Source organism: Eublepharis macularius, chromosome 1 (assembly GCF_028583425.1).
Source record: "Eublepharis macularius isolate TG4126 chromosome 1, MPM_Emac_v1.0, whole genome shotgun sequence".
In the NCBI taxonomy this organism is placed as follows: Eukaryota; Metazoa; Chordata; class Lepidosauria; order Squamata; family Eublepharidae; genus Eublepharis; species Eublepharis macularius.
This window is the reverse complement of record NC_072790.1, coordinates 181,990,192-182,012,859: the sequence shown is the minus strand read 5'-3', so window position 1 is coordinate 182,012,859 and position 22,668 is coordinate 181,990,192. Positions and strand designations below refer to the sequence as shown.

Sequence of the window (22,668 nt, the reverse complement as noted above, 5' to 3'; positions counted from 1 at the left end):
TAATCCGCCCTGGGCCTGCTTGAAGGGAGGGTGGAATAAAAGTCTAAAACAAACAAGCAAACACACAAACAAACAAGGAGGCCTGGCTTGCATCTGTGCTCACTGCAAGAAAGGTAACTGACAAGAGACTTAAATTGCCTTTGAGCTCCTCTTTCATTGTTTAAGTTAGGTTCCACTCTCCCCCCATCTTTCCATGTTAGACTCCCTGGCATGTTAATTTTCTGTAATTCAGGGTGGGGGAGGGAGTTATTGTTTATTTAGGCAATTCTATCCTACTGGAGACTCCAGGTGGATTAAAGAAACTACAAAAATAAAATTTACACAAGCAGACATACAACACAATTTCTAGCTCTTTACCTGGTCTCTAGATCCATTTAATGGGGTGGCTCACTCAGGGCCACAGGCTGTGTGCCACAGACTAAGAGCCAAAGACCAGGAGCCTTCTGACCAAGGGCCCCCAACCTGTTTGAACCTGTAGGCACATTTGGAATTCTGACACAGTATGGTGGGTGCAGCAACAAAATGGGTGCCACAAAATGGCTGCTGCAGGAGATGGAATCAGCCACAAAATGGCTGCTACAGCTTACCTCCAGTCACACATTGAAGATTCTTGTGCTGTGGAAGCAGCTTCTTCTAAGCCAATGCTGTTAAAAATCTGCACGACCAATCAAATCTCCAATGGCCAATCCTGTTGGGCAAAAGCCTCACCTGGCCCCACCCACTTTCTAAAAACACTTTGCAAGCACACCATGCTGGGGACCCCCAATTTTGGCGCTTTACTTTCATCCCTTGTCAGAAGCCCCTAGCCATGTCCAGGCTAAACACCTGCAACAGAGGAGGAACAGTAGCTAAGTCCATTCAAGCTGTCACAAAGAGGCTCTCATACGATCTGTACATGCAATCTGAAGTGATACAGCTAAGAACTAGGCCAAAGTTTCTTGGCAGTGGGTTTACACATGCTGGTTTTGCAACTGGCTATTGACTTTCTCTGACACCATGCTTGAATTGCCATCTTGGTCTGGTGCAACTGGACTAAGTTGTGCAAGATTTACACTTTCTGGTGAAACAACTGACTCGCCTTCACATCTTTTCATGGAGAAAAATGGAGTGCCTCGGTGCATAATTTTCTTACTCCTCTGCAGCTCTACATTAGAGTGTGAATATCACAATATTGCCAAGTTTGAGTTTTATAAAGGGTGTTAAGAAAGTCCATCACAGAGACATATCTGAATTCAGTGTTTTATTGAATGTGCTTACTTAATTTATGCTTGGATTCAATTTGTCTTTTGCAGAAATTTATACCTACTTCATAATTTAAAAACAGTTTAATACTTCATACATTTGTGATACTCTTGGCACTTAAAGCAGACATTTATCCTTTTATAACCAGAGAGATTAAAAATGATAAAAATTTACATCATTTATTGCTTGTCAAGTAAACTTCCCTGTGTGTGAGGTCCTTCAAACAGTGAGCAGAAAACAAATGTAATCTACACTTAAAGGTTTTCAGATAAATACTTTCTCACACTAAGTCCCCAAGTTTTGGCACATCCTCACAGGAAATCCTCTCTCTCTCTTTTTTTTTTTAAGAAAGAGAAATGGTCCTATCTACTCTGGAAATATAAGGTACTGGCAGAACATTGTACTATATTCTCCAGACTATATTTTCTTAGCTTTTCCTATGCTTGTTTTCACACAGAAGCAGAAGTTGCCTGGGATTAATCAAGAGTTTGACAGACACCCACCACTGGTTAAAATTCAGGGGGGATAAGTTAAAAAAAAGACAGATGCTTTGTTTTGATGACTCTTTTGGCTACAGTGATCTAACATTAATACACCCAAAGTAGCTTTTCTGGGCACTTTTGTTCAATATACCTATGCTTCAATTTTTGTAAAGACTTAAAAAGTGAACAGTCCCAGATGGCAACTCTGTACTGCAACTGAGCCCTTCTTGAATAGTCTTATCAAACCTACTTCTGAGGGACAAGACTTGAAAACTTGTTTCAGTGGAATCTTTTCTTCTGAATCAGGACCAAGAGCGCCATCTTGTGTTAGTCCTCGACACTGAAACACACACATTTACGTCTCCCCAAAGACACTTTCTTCAAAGTAAGATGCGTGGTGGTCTTCTGTCTTTGCACTGCACTCTCCAATGACTGTTTCCTCACAAAGAGAGAGTTTGACCTCCCTCATATCTGAGGTGGTCTTTCCCATAGCACCATAGTTCAGCATCCCCAGGAGCAAAAGATTTGTCCTTTCCGTAGAACTGGTAATCAAAACATGGGGCAGATATTCCTGAAATGGCAGACAGTTAACATCTCAAATCATGAAAAATAAGGAGACACTGCATAACTGCTTCAAAATATCTCCTGAAACATTTGTTCCACAGTATCCCTTCCTTCTCTTCCTAACACTCATTCTTTGCCTGAAATGAGTGTCCAACTTCCAGGTATGCCACCTAATAATCTCCATACCAAATGATATGGTTTTCAAGACCAGAAGCAAGTAACTGCTGTGACTACTCTTGATAATACAACATTTCATGATCTTGAGGGCTCAAAAACAGTATCTGAAATGTTATACTGTTCAAGATGTTGCTAAACTGGATCAATTCACACTTTCTTCAGTTAACCAAAGACATTCTAAATGTATCCTGCTGAGCCTGAACTTTTGCTGTATTTTTCCCTCATGAGAAAAACTACGGGCAACCCTGGAACGACAGATGCAGAGGAAAAACAAGTACACCAGGGAACCACTTATACAAATATTGTATATTCTGTATACCATATGAAAGTGCAAAAGTGCAATAGTGCAAAGTGTCCAATTATATAGTTAATAAATTCACAATACAAAAATACACAGTATAATCATATCCAGTACACATATCATTAGAGAGTCTTTGTAGTCCGTACAGTTCATTCCATTCATTTAAAGTGCAAAGTGTCTATTTTAATAAAAAGCCGTAGGTGGAGAGTCGTGGAGAGGTGTTGTATCATTCACAGTCCAATAATTTAAATTAATTCAAAAAACGCCGACGGGGATGTGCAGGCAAATGTCATTAACCCATTTCGTGAGTGGGAAACTCACTTCATCTTGGGCATGAAAAAATTCGGACTGGACACACTGTAAACATAAAATACAATCAGCAGGTACACACATGATATTACATATAAAAATTGCATATAAAAAATTCAATACACATTCACTTACAGTGTGTTACAAACTCCGGATGCGCTCTCCTACGGCTTATGAAGAAGGTGGTGCTAACGGACAGGTAATTGGCAAGATAATGACTGTGTATATATCTGTCATTTAGGGCCGAATCAATCAATGTTCTATCTAAACCAATTGCAGCTGGAGGAAGATCCGAGGGACCCCCACTACTTACAGTAAAGCCTCCGGTTCTCATAGGAAGCAAGAGCAGACGATCTCTAAATTTAGTCCATGCGGTGAAAGAGTATTAAGTTGAAAAATGTGGTGTATATTATCCAATGCCAGTGCCCCTTGTTATACATAGGCAGTACCATTCGTCCACTCAGGACAAGAATCCAAGAGCATATATCCAGGATCAAGAACGGGGTATTAGAAGCACCTTTGGTTGGCCATTTTCGTCAGTGTAAACACTCACACCACGACTTTAAGGTCTCTGTCATTGAACATCTAGATCGTCCATATGCTTCGGACATAGGTAAAACACTCATGCAGTTGGAATCTAAATGGATTTTTCAACTTAATACTCTTTCACCGCAGTCCGAATTTTTTCATGCCCAAGATGAAGCGAGTTTCCCACTCACGAAACAGGTTAATGACATTTGCCTGCACATCCCCGTCGGCATTTTTTGAATTAATTTAAATTATTGGACTGTGAATGATACAACACCTCTCTACGACTCTCCACCTACGGCTTTTTATTAAAATAGACACTTTGCACTTTAAATGAATGGAATGAACTGTACGGACTACAAAGACTCTCTAATGATATGTGTACTGGATATGATTATACTGTGTATTTTTGTATTGTGAATTTATTAACTATATAATTGGACACTTTGCACTATTGCACTTTTGCACTTTCATATGGTATACAGAATATACAATATTTGTATAAGAGGTTCCCTGGTGTACTTGTTTTTCCTCTGTATTTTTCCCTCAGACAAGTAATTCAGGTCAGTTGGCCAGTAAGTCAGCTAATGCATGAGTTCTGTCACTATGACAGGACTTGCTAATGCATGCTAATCATTTGTTTCACATAAAGGATGTTAAATAGTATTTTTTATAAATGCTTACAGAAATTTTTCGAGCTACTAAATCCGTTTCACTTCCTTTTTCAGTGGGCGAGTCTTCTAGCTACAGGTATCAATGGAGAAGAGATAAACCAACAAAGCAAACTTCAAAAATACTATACATATTACATAAAAGGCAATATTTGAAATACACAGCTCTCATCTATGGTCTCCCAGGACTCCCAAATCTCCCAATTTAGTTTTGCATTATGTTTTTGTTATTCAAACAGTTCGTTAATACAAGGAGCTTCCTCCATATTTAAAGGTATTGTTTAAATACAGTTAAATACTTGGAACTGAAATTATGTTCGGTTTAGACATCACACCACACCATGATCTGTATTAACCATAGCTGAGATCCTAAACTCCTATTTGAACTTCCAAATGTACAATTAACAAACTTTAAAACAACATGTCTCCTTTTCTCTTCCACCTTCTTAGCACTCAACATCATAAATTTCTCAATAGGAGACAGTGCAATAGCTGTGTCTATTGTCTAGTTTGCACATTAACTTTGAACTCTACTGTCTACGGCTGGTTTTCCAGACAATCACAAACCCTTATCCTACTTTTCCAAAGAGTTCAGAGCAACATACACCGCTCTTCCTTCCCCATTTTATCCTTATAACACCCCTATGAGGTAGATTAGGCTCTGTGTGTGTGTGTGTTCTGTCTCCCAAGTCCTAGTCCAACACACTAACGACTATAACACATCAGTTCTGAACTGAGCTATCGTAGTTAGAACTTGTCTCTACTGAAGAAAAAAAGTTGCTTGACCACTCAACACTAAGTGAAGAAACAAACTTGACTTATAATAAAGTACAGATTACAATCTAGCAACTCCCAGATAAAATCAATGTGAATTTACCTTGTAATTGAGGGGGCTCAGGTATTTCAGGCAGGCATAACAAGTGGAAACTACGCAAATAACAATAGCTATACTGACAACCAGGAATGTAAATACTGTTGTAGGTGCTCTAAAACCTTTAAAAAATACAGAAGAGATCTATAAATAAAACATAAAATAGTATATGGGGTGGACAGGTTGGAATTATACTGATTACAAAATGTACAGAACAAAGCAGGTGAGTCTTGGGGGAAATTACTCCTCCTCTTCTACCATTCACATGAAAGTGAGTTGCCTACATCCTGGGTCTCAATATTTGAGACTGACCCATTAACTATTCCTAACCTCAGAAGACCCTATACTTAAGCCATAACTTCTAGTCTATACTTCTGTTACTGAAATTTATTGTAATTTAGAGATACCCACTGCAAATGATCAAAGTCACTGCACTACATTAAATGTTTTTACCCTCCTCAGTGTGTTCACTCATAAGACCATCCATTACTTACCTAATCTCAAAAAAGAGAAAAAATGCAGCCAAAACAGGCAAAGAATTGGAGCTGCATGGGCCTGAGTCACGGCTGCAAAGTGAATCTGCCTCTCTAGCTTAGCAGGGAGATATGCATAGTACAGATTGTGGCGGTCAACTGTATGCTTCATCAACATATAGATTAATCCTGAAAACAGCAAACAACATCCAAGTTGTTAAAAACTTTTGTCAGTAACATACACATTTGCCCCATTTCCTAGCTCAAAATCAGAACCACTAAAACCTAGTTTGTTTGTTTGTTTGTAATTCTGAGCAACCAGGTATTTTACACCAGCAAAGAATGTAACATGCATAAACCAGAAAATGATTCCATTTTACATTCCCACCACTGACTCTGATTGAAGGATACACTCTGGTTTTGCAAGGTTTAGGGCTTCCTTTCTGTTCATGGTATGGCAAGGTATGAAGACAAGAACTGTTTTAGATGGGTAGCCATGTTGCCTTGCAGTAGAACAGCAACATTCGAGTCTAGTGGCCCCTTACTACACTTTCAAGTGTCAGAGCTTCTTTCTTCAGATATCTAAAGGGAATTCTGACACCGGACTCATACCAATGTGTGCTCTTTTCACCAAGTTTTCCTTTGTTTAACAGATATGAGGCAGCACATTTTTCTTACATGCTACTGTCCCCTAAAAGTTTATTTTTAGATTTTTTTGTAATGACATCTATGTTCATCAGTGAATCAGTTCTGTCCCTATAAGCATTCTGTTCCTGTGACTGCTTCAGAATTTCATGGAGTTTTCAACTATTATTTTCCAAATATTAAACAGCTATATCTTTGGTACTGATAATGATTAATTTGAATCGGTCCACAGGAAAAACATCATGTTTCACTGGGACCATTCTTTTCTGATAGCCAATGCCTGATATCATTGTTAGATAAACACAGGATTATCTGGGAGAGTTTTTCACATAAATCAGCATTCTATCAAAAATAATAGGACTAGTCATAACACATGGGAGCACATTTTATTTATAGGAAAGTGGAGCATTAGATCAACGAATATGTAATACTTAAAGTGTATTTATAACCAGCCACAGATAAATGGACTATTTCTGGAAAACAAAATGTCACAAGAAAAAGCATATTCACTTAGCAGTTTGACTCAAATTCCAATATGGAAATTAAGTTAAGTATAATAACTACTCTGCAGCTTCAAATTAGAATAGGAAGAGAAGAACAGTATAACAGACACACAAATCAGATCACTTTTCTAATGCTTTTGATCTCAAGCATGAAAAGTTACGTTCAGAAGTGCACACCCTATTTTTACTATTTTCAATAGGATATGTTGGAATATACATGTTTTCTAAGGATTATCACTGCTAAGGTAAACTGACTCTCTAGACAGCACCCTGCATATTTGCATGCTAAAATTTCTCAATGTTCTTTCCCAATAAACTTAATGACTTGTTCTCCTCTTAAGTACAGTAATAGATTTGTTATCCAGCACTCACGTAACCAGAACATTCAGCTAATCAGCATCGCCCAGAGGGTGAGCTCCTCCCCATTAGCCACCATGCCCCTGCACTTTGGGGTGCACAGACACCCTATTCCCACCTCTCCTGATGGTTAGCTTGATACCTCTGACTGTTGCTGGACTTCTTGACAGCCCGTGCAGCCAGCTGATACCATCCTTGGGTGCCTTCGTACCCCTCAGCCTGTTTTAAGCTGCCAGAGTTCTACCAGAGAAGTCCCACCAAGCATGGGAGCTGTCACCATGGTGGCCACAATGGGTGAGGATTTGGTTGTTACGAATTCCATTAGTTAGGGAGTGGCCTGAAATTGTAAACCTCCATCTGATTAACTGTAAACATCCATTCAGCATTAGTGCAACAGGGTTGTACATACCCGTAACTATTGTTCATCAAGTTCTTCTGTGTAGACACACATTGGGACTGCGTACATGCAGGCCTGCCGACTAGAGAAGTTTTTATCGCTTCCATAAAGCTCCACTAGGGGGCTGCTTCTCCCAGTCACATCGCAACCTGTTTTCCCACCTAAACGGTCATGTGACTGTGTGGGAGGCGAGACCTCTTCCCCTCAGTTCTCCTGGGTTGCCACGATCTCATACTGGACCTTGCCAGAGAGTTCACAGCGGAGCAGGAGGGAGGGATGTGTGCCTGCACAGAACTTGATGAACAACAGTTACAGGTATGTACAACCCTGTTTTCATATTCAGTCTTCTGTGCAGTCCCACACCAGGAGATTACCAAGCTACACACTCATAAGGAGGTGGGGAGAATCTCTCTAAGTCATAACTCACTAATATTAAAACTCAGTCATAACACATAATAAACTTGTATTTAAAAAGTTTGCAAATATACATAAAAATGGGAGAAATCCCAACAAAGACATAAAAACTTGCAATGATTTAAAATTGCATAGTGCTCACTCTCCCCTTTTTCTTATTTTCTATCTTTTTAAAAATCATACTGCAATACTGTTCTAGCTATCACGTCATGTGACATGAATATCTACAATAATGTCAAACAAAGGCATCTGACAACCAGTAGCTATCTTGCAAAAAAAAAGATTCTTTTTTTTTTAAAACAAGGAGTGTAAAACTATCACATACTGTGTGAAATTGCTATCTAAGGTGTAATGCTCAATGAAGGCACTCGATGATGACCAAGGAGCTACCTTAGAGTCACCTATTCCAGACTTAGTCTTGGGGGGGGGGAGGGCAGGATCTGAGAATCTAAGTCAGGGGTAACACCCTAAAAGCGCCACTTCTGCAATAACCTTGATGAGACACGTCTACCTGCATTCATCTGTTGTGTAGACGTTATAATTTCTGTTAGTAACAGAGTGACCATAGAATTTCACACTGGGAGGTCAGCAATATGACAGCTTCTCCCTGATATGGAAGGTAGCTGTCAGACTATGGAATCCCAGTTATCTAGAGTTCGTCTCCCCCACTTCTGCAAGAAGCACAAGGTTTCTTGGTTTCAAAAGGTTTCTTGGAAGAGTATGCTCAGGATACAGGTGTCCACAATCCAAAGGCTTGAGGCCCTTGGCTGAACGAAAGCTTTGTTGAGAATGACACACGAAATGAAAGTAACAACACTTCAAACACCCGTTCCCAGCCTCCCCCCTTAGTCCTGTCTGCGAAGGAATGGGAAGACAAGGACGTCAAGGTCTTCGGCTGGAACGGGCTGATAAGAACGCTTCGCTCCCATGGATATATGCGGCCTGGGCACCACCTGGGCCTAGAAGGGGAGGAAAACTAAACAAATACAGATTATAGAAAATTAAAATGGCGTAACTCTGGCTAGAGAACTGACAAGCAAACTGACACTCTGACAGTAGCCATCTATAATGGTTTAATATTTAGTGACACGCAGATATAGAACCAGACAGTAAATTTGATGTGTTACGTCTATAACCAGTGTAGATGGTGCGGGTGTTCCACCCAAGATGACCAAGCATTATTTTTGACCCTATACATGAGTTCAAGCCATCTAGATGTCACTGGTAGTTCAGCAGGTTTTTGAGGCTAGGAAGGCTTTGACAGAAATTGAATCCAAGTAGAGGCTTGTTACTCACCTTTGGATCCAACGAAAAGCAAGTCTAAGACTTGTGTCTTAGACATACTGCATACTTGCTCAGAGAAAATTTAAAGGTCCCCCTAAAGGGAAACCAAGCTCTGTTCATATTGCTGTCAGGTGACCATCTTGGATCTGATCACAACAGCATGCCATGGGACCTAAGAGGGTTTTTGGTTGGTTGATTGGTTGGTTGTTTGCATTAGCTGGGAACCGGGTCACTTGCTTGGAAGGTAGCTATGCTAACCAACGCCTTACTTGAATTGAAAGGCTTCATGTCAGTTCCAATAGTGGGGCAGGGATCTGACAGATGGTGACTCTGATCTCTTGGATCCAATGTAAAAAGTTCTCAGATTCAGTGATGGATATGGGAATCCATGAGGGTCATGCATCAGATACCAGTTCTGATGTCTGCAGCTCTCCCTGTCGGGTTGACTAAAGACAAACCCCCTCAACCTCAGTGAATGCAGATGATCATTGGCCCCGGTGAGCCCTATATCAGGGCAAGTGTCTGTTTTCGGTTCCAAGGAAGTTTCGGTTCCGAGGGAAGTCTCAGATCAAGGGAGGTCTTGGTTCTGATGGAGTTCTCGGATCTGAAGTTCTTGATTCTGAGGAAGTTCTTGGATCCCAGGAGGTCTTGGTTCCAAGAAAGGTCTCAGATCTGAAGCAGTCTGTTCAGAGGAAGGTCTTGGATCTAAAGGAGGCTTCAGAGTACGGTTCTTTTGACCCATCGGATCCAATCTCACTGATCCAGCCCAAGATGGGTGCTCCTTCATGGCAGATGACTTATCTGCCGAAGGATTAGAGCTCAGTGGACACTCTTTAGTGGCAGACAACTTAACTGTCTGGGGTCATAGCTCGTTGAATGCCTCCTTGCAGCAAGTGACTTAGCTGCCTGAAGACAGAGCTTCCTAAACGCCCATCAGCGGCAGATGACTCAAGTGCCTGGGGGTCAGAGCTTGTTGGACGCCCATTAGTGGCAGATTATTTTGCTGCCTGGATTAATTGTGACTCAGATCTCAGCAGATGCTCCACTGTGGCCGTCTTAGTACCATATTCAGTGTAACTTATGAAACCACACTCTCTGAGGTAATCTGAGAGGCGGCAGTTACGACAAGCAAAGTCAAACTAGCCGGTTCAAAACCTCCTCAAAACACACAAGACATAAAAAGGAGTGAAGATATTCCAAAATTTATTAACTTTCTCTTCAAATGAAACGTTCAATGTTAAAAGACAGTTTGGTGTAGTGGTTAAGAATGCGGAACTCTAATCTGAAGAACTGGGTTTGATTCCTCACTCCTCCACTTGAAGCCAGCTGGGTGACCTTGGGTCAGTCACAGCTTCTAGCTCTCTCAGCCCCACCCACCTCACAGGGTGTTTTTTTGTGGGGATAATAACAGCATACTTTGTAAACTGCTCTGAGTAGATGTTAAGTCGTCCTAAAGGGCAGTATATAAATCAAATGTTGTTGTTGTTGTTATTATTATAAAAATTAATGGAGCTCACAAGCGAGGTTCTTCTCATCATGGCAGCTAAGAGAGAACTGAGGAGAAGGGAGTTGCTCCTCCCACTAGTCACGTGACTGTTTAGGCGGGAAAACAGGTTGAGACACGACTGGGAGAAGCGGCCCCCTTTTGGAGCTTTATGGAAGCAATAAAAACTTCTCCAGTTCACAGGCATATGTGTGCCCTGTCCCAATGTGGGACTGCACAGAAGAACAAAGATGAACATGTGTGCTATGTGCCATCAAGTCACCTCCAACCTATAGCGACCCTATGAATGAAAGACCTCCAAAACATACTATCGTTAACAGGCTTGCTCAGATCCTGCAAACTGGATGATGTGGCTTCTTTTATTTAGTCAAGCCATCTCATTTTAGCTCTTCTTCTTTTCCTACTGCCTTTCACTTTTTCTGGCATTATTGACTTTTCCAGAGAATCTTGTCTTCTTATGATGTGACCAAAGTATGATAGTCATAGAATCATAGAGTTGGAAGGGGCCATACAGACCATCTAGTCCAACCCCCTGCCCAGTGCAGGATCAGCCTAAAGCATCTCTGACAAGTATTCATCCAGCCTCTTCTTGAAAACTGCCAGTGAAGGGGAGCTCACCACCTCCCTAGGCAGCTGATTCCACTTTTGAACTACTCTGATGGTGAAAAAGTTTTTCCTAATATCCAGCCGGTACCTTTGTGCATGTAGTTTTAGCCCATTGCTTCGCATCCTACCCTCTGCTGCCAACTGGAACAGCTCTTTGCCCTCCTCCAAATGACAGCCTTTCAAATATTTAAAGAGAGCAATCATGTCCCCCCTCAACCTCCTCTTCTCCAAACTAAACATTCCCAAGGCCCTCAGCCTTTCCTCGTAGGGCTCAGTCTCCAGACCCCTGATCATTCTTGTCGCTCTCCTCTGCACCCTCTCGATTTTGTCCACATCCTTTTTGAAGTGAGGCCTCCAGAACTGCACACAATACTCCAGGTGTGGCCTGACCAAGGCAGTATAGAGAGGGGCTATGACCTCCTGCGATTTTGATGCTATGGCCCCTTTGATACAACCCAGGATTGAATTAGCCTTTTTTGCCACCGCATCACACTGACTGCTCATATTCAGTTTACAGTCCACTCTTACTCCAAGATCCCTTTCACATATACTACTGCCCAGAAGTGTATCCCCCATCCAGTATTTGTGCTTCTCATTTTTGTGGCCCAGATGTAATACTGTACACTTGTCTTTGTTGAATTGCATCCTATTCACAGCTGCCCACTTCTCCACAGTATTCAGGTCTTGTTGAATTTTAATTCTATCTTCTTGGGTGTTTGCTACCCCTCCCAATTTGGTATCATCAGCAAAGGTAATGAGCAGCCCTTCCACTCCTTCATCCAGATCATTGATAAAAATATTGAAAAGTACCGGGCCCAAAACCGAGCCCTGTGGCACCCCACTGGACACCTCCCTCCAATCTGATGAAACGCTGTTGACCACCACTCTTTGAGTGCGGTCCTCCAACCAGTTCCATATCCACCGAATTGTCCTATAGTCTACTTCACAGTCTTCCAGTTTGTCCATCAGAATGTCATGGGGGACCTTATCAAAAGCTTTACTGAAATCCAGATAAATCACGTCAACAGAGTTCCCCCGATCCAGTAAGCTGGTCACTTGATCAAAGAAGGAAACCAGGTTGGTCTGGCAAGATCTGTTAGGAACAAAACCATGCTGACTTCCCCGGATCACTGAGTGGTCCTTCAGATGCTTACAGATTGATCCCTTTAAAATCTGTTCTAATATCTTCCCAGCAACAGAAGTCAGACTGACCAGCCTGTAGTTTCCCGGGTCATCCTTCCTCCCTTTCTTAAAGACTGGGATAACATTCGCTCTTCTCCAATCTTGTGGCACATCCCCAGTCCTCCAGGAGGCCTTGAAGATGATGGACAGGGGTTCTGCAAGTTCTCTGGAAAGTTCTTTCAGCACTCTTGGGTGCACCCCATCCGGCCCAGGTGATTTGTATTCATCCAGTGCAGCCAGATGCCTCTCCATTACCTCTCTGTCAATGTCAATTAGCCACTCAGGTGTCCTGCCACATTTTCTACTATCTCTAGATGTGCCTGAGTTCTTCAGGGAGAAAATAGAGGCAAAAAAGTCATTAAGCCTGTCTGCTTTTTCTCTGTCCTGCATCAGAGTTTCTCCATCTACTCCCAACAGCGGTCCAATTGCCTCTTTTACCTTGCGTTTGCTTCTCACATATCTGTAGAAGTTTTTCTTATTGTAGCGAGCCCTCCTGGCCAGACCCAGCTCGTACTGAGCTCTGGCTTCTCTGATGGCTGATCTGCAGTACGTAGTAACCCTCATATTTTCCTCTTTAGAGGTCTGTCCTTCTCTCCATTTCCTGAACATTTCCTTTTTCTCCCTTAGCTTATTCTGGAGCTCTCTGTGCATCCACATAGGTTTCTTGGAGCCCTTACCATGTTTCCGTCTTGCTTGGATAGTGAGGGCTTGAGCTTGCAAAAGCTCGTGTTTGAGAATGGCCCACCCTTCACTCGCTCCTTTTCCTTCCAGCACACTCCCCCACGGAATGACTCTCATCAAGCCTCTGAGTTCATCGAAATTGGCCCTACGAAAATCTAACCTACAAGTCTGGCTACGAACTTCCTTGGCTCCCCACAGCAACTGGAATTCAGGAAGTCGCAGTTTTGTCATTTTTGATGGGTGCCATAGCACAAAGCTTTTACTAGGTTATTTTTAAATAACTTGTTTTGTTTTCATACTGATGATTTATCATGATTTTATTTGTAAAGTGCCTAAAAATACTGTACTTTTAATGATGGCCTTATTTCCACATTACCATATGGACAAAGTGCCACAAGCAGGAGGAGCATGTGACAATCCTGAACAGAATCAGAAAGGCCTGTTGGCTTGACTATGGAATATATATACACTAGGGTGTGTACATATGCATTACAGTGGGCACTGAAGTGTCACTATCTTATATCCTGGTCTTTATTTACAGCATACTTATCAAAAAGGTGGCCACCGTTGCTGTGTAGGAACATAATACTATGGGAGGAACAATTTATAGTCAGATAAGTTTATTCCCTTACATTTTTATTCCTTTCACCATGGTGCTGTAGACCATTTATTTTATCATGTTATTTCTTGTGAGAACAACAACCTCTGCGTCTCTACACTCAAGACTGCCTCAAATCAACAGAGTCTGGTAACAAAAGGACTGAACTAGGTTGCTTTTCAATGTTGCTGTAAATGGTTGGCTGTTAACATCACACTTCCTATAGCACAGAGCTCCCCTGACAACACTAGAAGAATAGGGAGACAGCCTTTGAAAACAATAGGAGATCCATGAATGGACTTTCCAAGGTTTTTAGTATTTGCTGAAGCCTCCCAAGAAAGGGAGGTAGGTATTAACCCCCGCCTCTATGTTCTTTTTGTAATCTCAGTTACGTTGGGAGGAGGGGGAGGATGGGCCCACTATTTGACTCATTGGAGAACATAAGCAGGAGCCCTTATGGTATATATGTTTTCATCTGTGAGGCAATTGTCTGCTCTAGAGGGCATGGGAGGGGCATGACTTCTTGCACTGGCAGAACCATGTGGAAGGGTAAAATCTCCTCTAATATTAGCACCTATAAAAATCATTCCTGCAGCTGCTTTTAGCCCTCTAAAAGATTGCAGAACAGCCTTATTTTGGATCTTCCTGGTGATGTCTAGTTTGGCCCTTATTCTACATACTTTTACATTTATTTATTTAAAACATTTATAATGTTACATTTCTCCCAGATAATTTGGAGAATTATTATTAAATAGTTATGGAGTAGGAACTTTAGTTATGTCAAAGTAAGCCCTCATGATTCCAAGATCTTAGCACTATACTCAGACAAACCTTCCATTATGTTCTTCTGTTTGTTCCACTACAATCCCAACTTATCAACCAACTTACCAAATGGTACAATAATGGGACATGTGATGCTGTAGGCCATGATGACTGTGAACACACATAACATCCAGGCATACATTGCTCCAAACTCATACTCGTATGCTTGATGCTACAAAGAAACAAAACATTAGACTGCAGAGGGGAAAGAATCATGGAACCAACTGCTTCACTGATTATTTCTATGAAAGTAGGAGCCATCAGAAACTGGAGGTGGAAGGGAAAACCTAGTCCCCACTCTTTCTTCATTTGCCTTTCCCTCCTGCTAACCAGACCCTCAATCAGCTGGCTGCATTTAGTATACTTTTTTTGCAATCGAGTGATACTGTAGGCTTCTGTGTACCTATATTAGTGTTAATTAACAATATAAAAGCTCACTCCCAAGCTCTACCTCTGGGGAGACACCAGTGCCAGTGTACCCCCAATATTGGCATAGATATGGAAAGTGTCAGGAATGCTTATGGAGTGGAGCAGGGCTTAATTGGCATCCCTTAAGCCTGCTCAGCCTGAAGTTATGCCAGCAATAATCCTGCTATATTTTTAAAACTGCCATACAACACACACAGAACAAAAATATAAGTTCTGTCTCCCACCCTGTCTCCATGCCTTGGCAAGCTGCAACATACCAAAGCAGTCTGCAGCCAAATATAGCTTTCCATAGCACTGTATAAATGCCCGCCAGGTCATCCCTAGCTCAAATAAGGAATTCAGCATCTGTCTTCAAATTACATACACTTACAACACACATAGGAGTTTATTCTTAGTGGAAAATCTAGAGAAACAGTATTTTGCATAACAAGAACACCATGCATGAAGAGTTACAGGCAGGGCTTTTTTTCTGGGAAAAGAGGTGGTGGAACTCAGTGGGTTGCCAGCACAGGGGGCAACTCTTGGCGGGAGGTGGTGCCCCTGGTACCACATGTGCGCACGCAAAGTGCACGCATGCTCCCAGGGCCAATTACGTCACTTTGGGTCAGCTGGAACAAGGGGGGAGTTTTTAAAAGTGTAAATCGCCCTTGGCGAAAATGGTCATATGGCTGGTGGCCCCGCCCCCTGATCTCCAGACAGAGGGGAGTTTAGATTGCCCTCCGCGCTGGAGCAGCGCGGAGGGCAATCTAAACTCCCCTCTGTCTGGAGATCAGGGGGCGGGGCCACCAGCCATGTGACCATTTTCAAGAGGTTCCAGAACCCCGTTCCACTGCGTTCCAGCTGAAAAAAAGCCCTGGTTACAGGAGAGAATAAATACTGCTGTAGCATATGCCTAATACTGCTCAGCTCGTTCTATGGAGCTCTGTTTCTCCAAAGCAACTGGTACCATTAGTATCTGGCCAACAGTAACATTGTTTAAAGGCCATTTATTAGACACTCAGAACTTGTGCCCAATTGCTGCGAGGGTCACACTGTGGCTAGCAAGTGGCTCTATCTTCATCCATGCAAGGGGGACACCTACTTCTCTGGGGCTTCCCCAATGTTTGTTTGTTGCAGAGTTCTTAGTACTGATTACACCATAATCCTTCTCACAATGGGGAGGGGGCTGTGTTCCCTTTGTTCCTTCCCTTGTTGAGTTCTGTGTGGGGGGTGGCAGCAGGTTGACATCAGGGGCATGGCCATGCCAGCACATACTACTGGGCTGCTTCCATGTGTGCTTTTTATGGGGGCATCACTGACACACTGTGCCAAGTCTGGTGAGCTGTGACAGAATTGCTTTGGATTTTTGTGCAATTGCTATTGTCTCTACACCTTGGTATGATATCTTATTTACTTATACCTGCTCTGCAGAGGAGGCACAGAATGATGAATAGCTGCACTGACGCCATTTTGGGATGCAGAGGTAATGGTGTGATATTAGACGGCCAACAGAAAATTTGGGATCCACTACCAAGATGAAAATTGAATAGCTTAAAGAATTCTGGGACGAAAGCCATATCTACGGTCCAGCACACCTACGGGAGCACCTCCCTTCATGGCAGCTTTGCTCATCTGAACAGGGTCTCTGTTGAAGGTGCCACGCTGCACATGGGCGAAATCAACAGCAGCCCATACACAGGCGCTCTCTGTGGTGGCCCCTAACCGCCTGCCTGAGGAGGTCAGGAGAGCCCCCCCTCTCTTAGCTTTCTGCAAACAATACAAAACCAAATTATTCATAAAGGCTTCTGTATTGTAGGGAAGGGGTCTCAGATGCTTCACTAATGAGTTAAGGACCATAAACACTATGTTGCCTTATGTACTATGTATTGTTTTAAATATATGCCCCTATGAGCTACCTGTGCTTCATGTCATCTAAAGTCAGCCCTGAAATTGCTTATGTCCTGCTTCAGCATTTCTTCAACTCTGTATTGGATTCTTACTAGAGATGTGCATGAACCATAAAATGGCGGTTCATGATTCATTGCATTTCACGAACCACGAACCTACATTAAGTTGCCAGTTCACAAACTGGTTTGTTTGGTTTGTTCAGTTTGTCATGTCACTTCCGGAGGCTATAGAATGCCCCCTTGATAGTTAGAGATGCCAAACTCACAGAGAGTCTTCAGCAGGCTCTCCTCCAGCCACTCTCCAAGTTTGGTGAAGATTGGATTTCATATGTACAAGTTATAGACCAAAGCAGGTGCCCCAGGAAAGTTCCATTAGCTATAATGAGAGCCACAAATGCCAACTGATTTGCATTGGCTCCATTGAAATACATTGCAGCACCTAAAAGTTGCAATGAAAACGTGGGATGGAGTTAGAGAATCTTCCTCTGAAAACAGAATGACAGTCCCCAGAGTGGAATGACGGTCCCTGGGACCAGCTTAACTGCTCTGGGCTGGGAATGAAGGTCCCCAGAGTGTAATGATGGTTTCTGGGAGCAGAAAAACTGCTCTGGGACTGTAATGGGGACAGAAGTACTCTTTGAGGGGACAATCAAGGAGATGTTCTTGGGGAGACAGGAATATTCTTTGAAAGAACAGGAGGACAAAGGCAATCTATGAGAGGAGGTTAATCTTGGGGGGAAGGAGTAGATGTTCTTTGGGGAGACAGGAATATTCTTGTAGAGGAAAGGACAGAGGCAATCCATGAGGGAAGGTCAATCCTGGGGGAAGGTAGGGTTACCAGCATCCAGGTGGTGGCTGGAGATCTCCCAGAATTACAACTGATCTCTAGGCCACATAGATCAATTCCCTTGGAGATAATGGCTGCTTTGGAGGGTAGACTCTATGGCATTATACCCCATTGAGGCCCCTCCCCCCACAACTCCACTCTTTCCAGGCTGTACTCCAGGAATTTCTCAACCTGAACCTGGGAACCCTAGTACGGTTACCAGCCTCCAGATGGTGGCTGGAGATCCCCTGGAATTACAGCTGTTCTCCAAGTGATGGAGATCAGTTCCCCTGGAGAAAATGGCTGCTTTGGAAAGTGGACTCTATGTAGGGTTATCAGCCTCCCGGTAGTAGCTGGATATCTCCTGAAATTACAACTGATCTCCAGGCCATAGAGATCAGTTCCACTGGAGAAAATGGCTGCTTTGGAGGGTGGACTCCATGGCATTATACCTTGCTGAAGTCCCTCTCCTCCCCAAACACCACCCTCTCTAGGCTCCTTCCCGCCCCCCCCCCCCGCCCCACATCTCCTGAAATTTCCCAACCTGGAGCTAGCAACCTTAACTCTATGGCATTATACCTTGCTGAAGTCCCTCTCTTCCCCAAACCTTACCCTCTCCAGGCTCCCTCCCACATCTCTAACCTGGAGCTGGCAACCCCACGGGAGAGGTGCTTAAAATAATAACAAAAGACACCTTGGATGAGTAACCCACTAGGCTTAGCCCCTGAGCCTGGCTGTGGAACAGAAGCAGGTGTACCAGAATGTCAACCACAAGTTTCAAATAGCTCCTCCTCTGTGACTGAAAATCCAACAGCAGTTCCTCCCTGTCTAACTGTCTGCTGGAAATTGAAACCACTCACCTGAGAGCTGGAGGTTATACTTCTTCTGCTCTCATAGAGCAGAATAGGAGCTCTCTGGTTGGCAGTCAGAGCTGCCTATCAAGCTTTGGAGAGCTGACATTGGTGTTCCCAGGCCTGCAGAAGGTCTGCAGAAGTCCATACCCTCCATTTGCCTAGAGAATAGATTGATCGGCTCCAGGCTGTCTGCAGTGACAAACTGAAAAACGAACCAAACGAACCGCCCTAAAAATCATAGAGATTTGTCAGAAATGTACTCTGACAAACTGCTGGTTCATGAACCACAAACCAGCTCGATTCGTAACAAACTTTGGTTCGTATCTCGGTCTGTGACCATCTCTAAATCTTACTAATGCTATGTCTTTGTAAACGTGTGTTCATTTACCCTATGGCATTGTTTACGGAAATGTCCTTGAAATTGACTGTACTAATCTCAAACTGTGTAATCCGCCTTGAGTCTCAGTGAGAAAGGTGGACTATAAATGACATAAATAAAATAAATACATTAAATAAATAAATAAGCCAACGTGAGCAAAGATGCAAATTGCTAATACTTAAGACTGGCTGAGATATAACATGTTCTTGCACTACAGAAAGCTTTCATACCTGCTTAATATTTTTTCTTTCAGCAGCAGATTTGGCCAACATCATGCGAAAGCTATAAAGGATAAGGCCTGGCAAACGCAGCAGCTCCATTCCATTACCAATGAAAGCTGATGCAATCACATAATTCACAAAGAAGGCTCCTTGATCCGGTAGGAATACACACCTGCAAGCAGATTTTTTTTAAAAAATAAGCAGGCTAGTCAGTGATGACAAACACAAAGAAGCCTATTCATATCTCTGCCCTATCCTGCCATGCACCAAACTTCCCACACTGTGCAGAGTTTCATAATTCCACTTACCTGGCTACTCTTTAATGACACTTATCCTCTGTCCTGCATGCTGTATATTCTTTTGAGCAAATTTTCTGTGCATGTGTCTCAGTTATGAGCATGCTAAAAGCCTCCTGGTTTGTTTTGGAAACAATGTTGATATCTTTTTGGCACCTATTCACCAAAGTTGGCACAGCATATCTCTCAGCTAGTAGTTAAGAACTGAGATCTACAATGGTTTGTATGATTATATCTGAAAAAGGAACTGCCTGAAATGGATTTTGTATTTTATTTATGGCAGAACTTTTTACTGTCAACTGGTTATGGTTTATTCAATGGAAGGTTATTGCATCTGTATGCTCATATGCCCTCAATATCATTCTTGGTCTGCAGGGAATATTGGTCAAAAAAGATAGCCAATAGACTATAAGAATAATGGGGGGGGGGTGAAGGGGAGAGCATGCAGCAATGCCAAGTTTGATTTTCCTCCATACCCCCACTCCCACTTTTGAGGGAATGGGGAACTTGCTCCCTGAGCTTCTGGTTCCTTCAGCAATGTGAAGACCCATTTCCCCAAATACACTTTCTCCACCTCAATTCTATTTGCAAAGAGATCTCTGAGGAGGAAAGGGATGCTTCCCATCCCACCCCCATGCTGGGCGTTTGTGGAAAGCTGCAGAAAGCTAGAATGAGGCAGAGAAAGCCCTCTGATTTCTTCCAGAATTCTACATAAAGGGGAGACAGCTCAAGAGAGAGTTGGTGATGCAATTGACTCATGGTGACCACAGGACCATGGGTTTTCAAGGCAAGATATAGGCAGGCGTGGTTTACCATTTCCTTCCTCTGCAAAGCAACCCCAGTCTAGCTGACCCTGTTTAGCTTCCAAACTCTGATGAGATCAGGCGGTTAAGAGCTACTCACACTTAAGTTGTCCATTTGTCTGTATTGTTCAGGCAATACCTGGACCCATACATGGGACTCCCTCATATGCCTGATCCCTGAGTTTATTGGTTTATACTGTATTTTATAATATTTTAATATTGATTTATGGATTATTATATTTTTTGATATTTATGATACTGTGTGACTTGCCCTGAGTCTGCTTGTGGGGAGGACAGGATATATATCTAATAAATAAATAAATCTGGTCTAGCAACTCCAGATATTAATGTATCCTGCTATCATAAGACCAACAGATATATATATATATATATTTTAAAAACTTACTCTAGTCTGACTGTAGAATCAGTAGATGCTCTGTCAAACAACCAACGAAAGAAGAAATCCAGACTGGAAAAAGACATGCTTGATATCAGTTTTGTTAACTCAGTACAGGGTAAAAACTTTAATTGCAAAATGCTAGCATCCATTCCACTGTTTTGAAAATTTGATCTTCAAGATAGGAAACGGACCTTTGGACACTTACCGTGAAGGGTCCTTCTCCTTTGAGGAAAGGAGGACATCTGGGGTGATTCCCACCATCCAATCAGGAAACTAATTTTCTTCCTCTTCCTGTCTGGCATGTGGGACACCCTCTCCTCAGTTCAGATGACTCCACAAAGCAATAACATTGAATTTATCATTCAGCAACTGTCAGTACTGAGAGAAAAAGCACCTGTTGCGTTAACATGTATTGTAAATAAAGTATAACCCGGAGGAGGTAGAAGAATGAGGCAGCAGGGTAGAGGAGAACAAAGACCCAGGGAGGGCAAGATGTTCTTTCTTCAGAGGACAAGGACCCTTCACAGTAAGTGTCCAAAGGTCCGTTCTCCCTCTGAGGCGGAGGACATCTTGGGTGCTCCCAAAGCAGTTTCCACTTTCTGGGTGGGATGTGGTCTTCATCCGATATCATGCACTGCAGTACTTTTCTACCAAAGGTGGTGTCCATGAATCATATAGATTTAATTTGTAGTGTCTCGCCAAGGTCGAGATTGACGGCCATGTTGCTGGCTTGCAGACCTCCTTTACAGAAGTGTTCCTGTGTAGTGCAGATCCTCTACAATGAGAGCGTTGTGAGCTTCGATAGAGTATGTTTTGCTATTGGCACCTACGGCAGCTGAAGGAATTTTCTTCCCCAAATTGAGGGGAGATATATTGATGAACAGTAAGTCTGACTTTCTGATTTGCACTGTTTGGGGCAGATAGGCCTTGAGCGTCCTTCTAACGTCTAGGTTGTGTCAGAGCCTCTCCCTAGGATATTTAGGGTACAGGTAGAAATATGTTAGCCTTATGTCTTGCAACCATAGGGACAGTAAGAAGTATCACCTTATCATTGTGAAAGATACAGAGTTCAGGTCTGACTGACAGTGTGCTTAGGTCTGAGATTCTTCTGGCAGATGCAATCACAATGAAGATGGTCTTCATTCTCAGCCTTCTCAGGGGAATGTCCTTGACCAGTTCAAATGGATGTTTGGTCAAGGTTGTGTAAAATGTCCAGTGCTTTCCTCCTGTCCCACTGAGTGAGGGATTTCCAAGAAGAATTGTAAATTCTGACCATGAACTGTTTTCTGGATGCTTGGAGAGTGTCGGCCACCTCTCCAGAATATCCCCATCTTAGGAAGGTTTTCCTTTCTATCTCCACACAGTTAAGCAGAGTAAGTCTAAATGAAAGTACCAAATCATTCCCTGCTGTGACATGACCAGAGAGGTCGGTAGGATGAGGGGTGGAGATTTCACCATCTGTTGGAGTGTGGAAAAGCATAGTCTGCAGGGCCACCAAAAGGCAATCACTAGCACTTCGCTCCCTGTTCCTTGATCCTTCTCAGGAGTCTGGGTATTACTGGTAAAGGTGGTAATATGTAGAGGAGGCCTAATGGCCACTGCGATGTCAAGACATCTGCTTGTGGGTGGAACAAACCTTGTCCTGTACCTTGGTAGTTGATGATTGTGTTGAGATGCAAACAGGTCCATGAGAGGGACTGTGAAGTGCAATGTTATCCAATAGATGAGATCTTTCTTAAGGGACTATTCCCCTTGTTGAATGGTCTACCTACTCAGCCAGTCTGCCTGGACATTGGATATGCCTTTGATGTGTTCAGTTCTGATCAAGGCTAGGTGACCTTCCTCCCAGGTAAGTATCCTTGTTGGATCCTTGTGCCGCCTTGAGGTCTTGAATTCCCACTGCTTGTTTACATATGTCTTGTCTGAGACCTTGTCCATACAGATCAGGATGTCTGTGTTCACT

The 22,668-nt window shown here is 42.8% G+C and overlaps 1 protein-coding gene across 5 annotated transcripts in view; it reads right to left on the bottom strand.

The window, feature by feature from the left end:
• Nucleotides 1–1,227: 1,227 nt before the first annotated feature.
• Nucleotides 1,228–22,668, bottom strand: part of TMEM63A (transmembrane protein 63A) — a 56,525-nt gene continuing 35,084 nt past the window's right edge. For 4 of the 5 annotated variants that reach the window (XM_054979593.1, XM_054979584.1, XM_054979601.1 and 1 more), the window contains 7 exons: nt 20,712–20,774; nt 19,216–19,378; nt 14,678–14,783; nt 5,640–5,807; nt 5,152–5,267; nt 4,288–4,347; nt 1,228–2,295 (listed from right to left, as the gene is read on the bottom strand). In XM_054979593.1, the coding sequence (XP_054835568.1) occupies nt 2,080–2,295; nt 4,288–4,347; nt 5,152–5,267; nt 5,640–5,807; nt 14,678–14,783; nt 19,216–19,378; nt 20,712–20,774 (892 nt within the window). In that variant the 3' untranslated portion in view covers nt 1,228–2,079. The remainder of the gene's footprint in view (nt 2,296–4,287; nt 4,348–5,151; nt 5,268–5,639; nt 5,808–14,677; nt 14,784–19,215; nt 19,379–20,711; nt 20,775–22,668) is intronic. The other variant, XM_054979610.1, reaches the window with a different exon arrangement.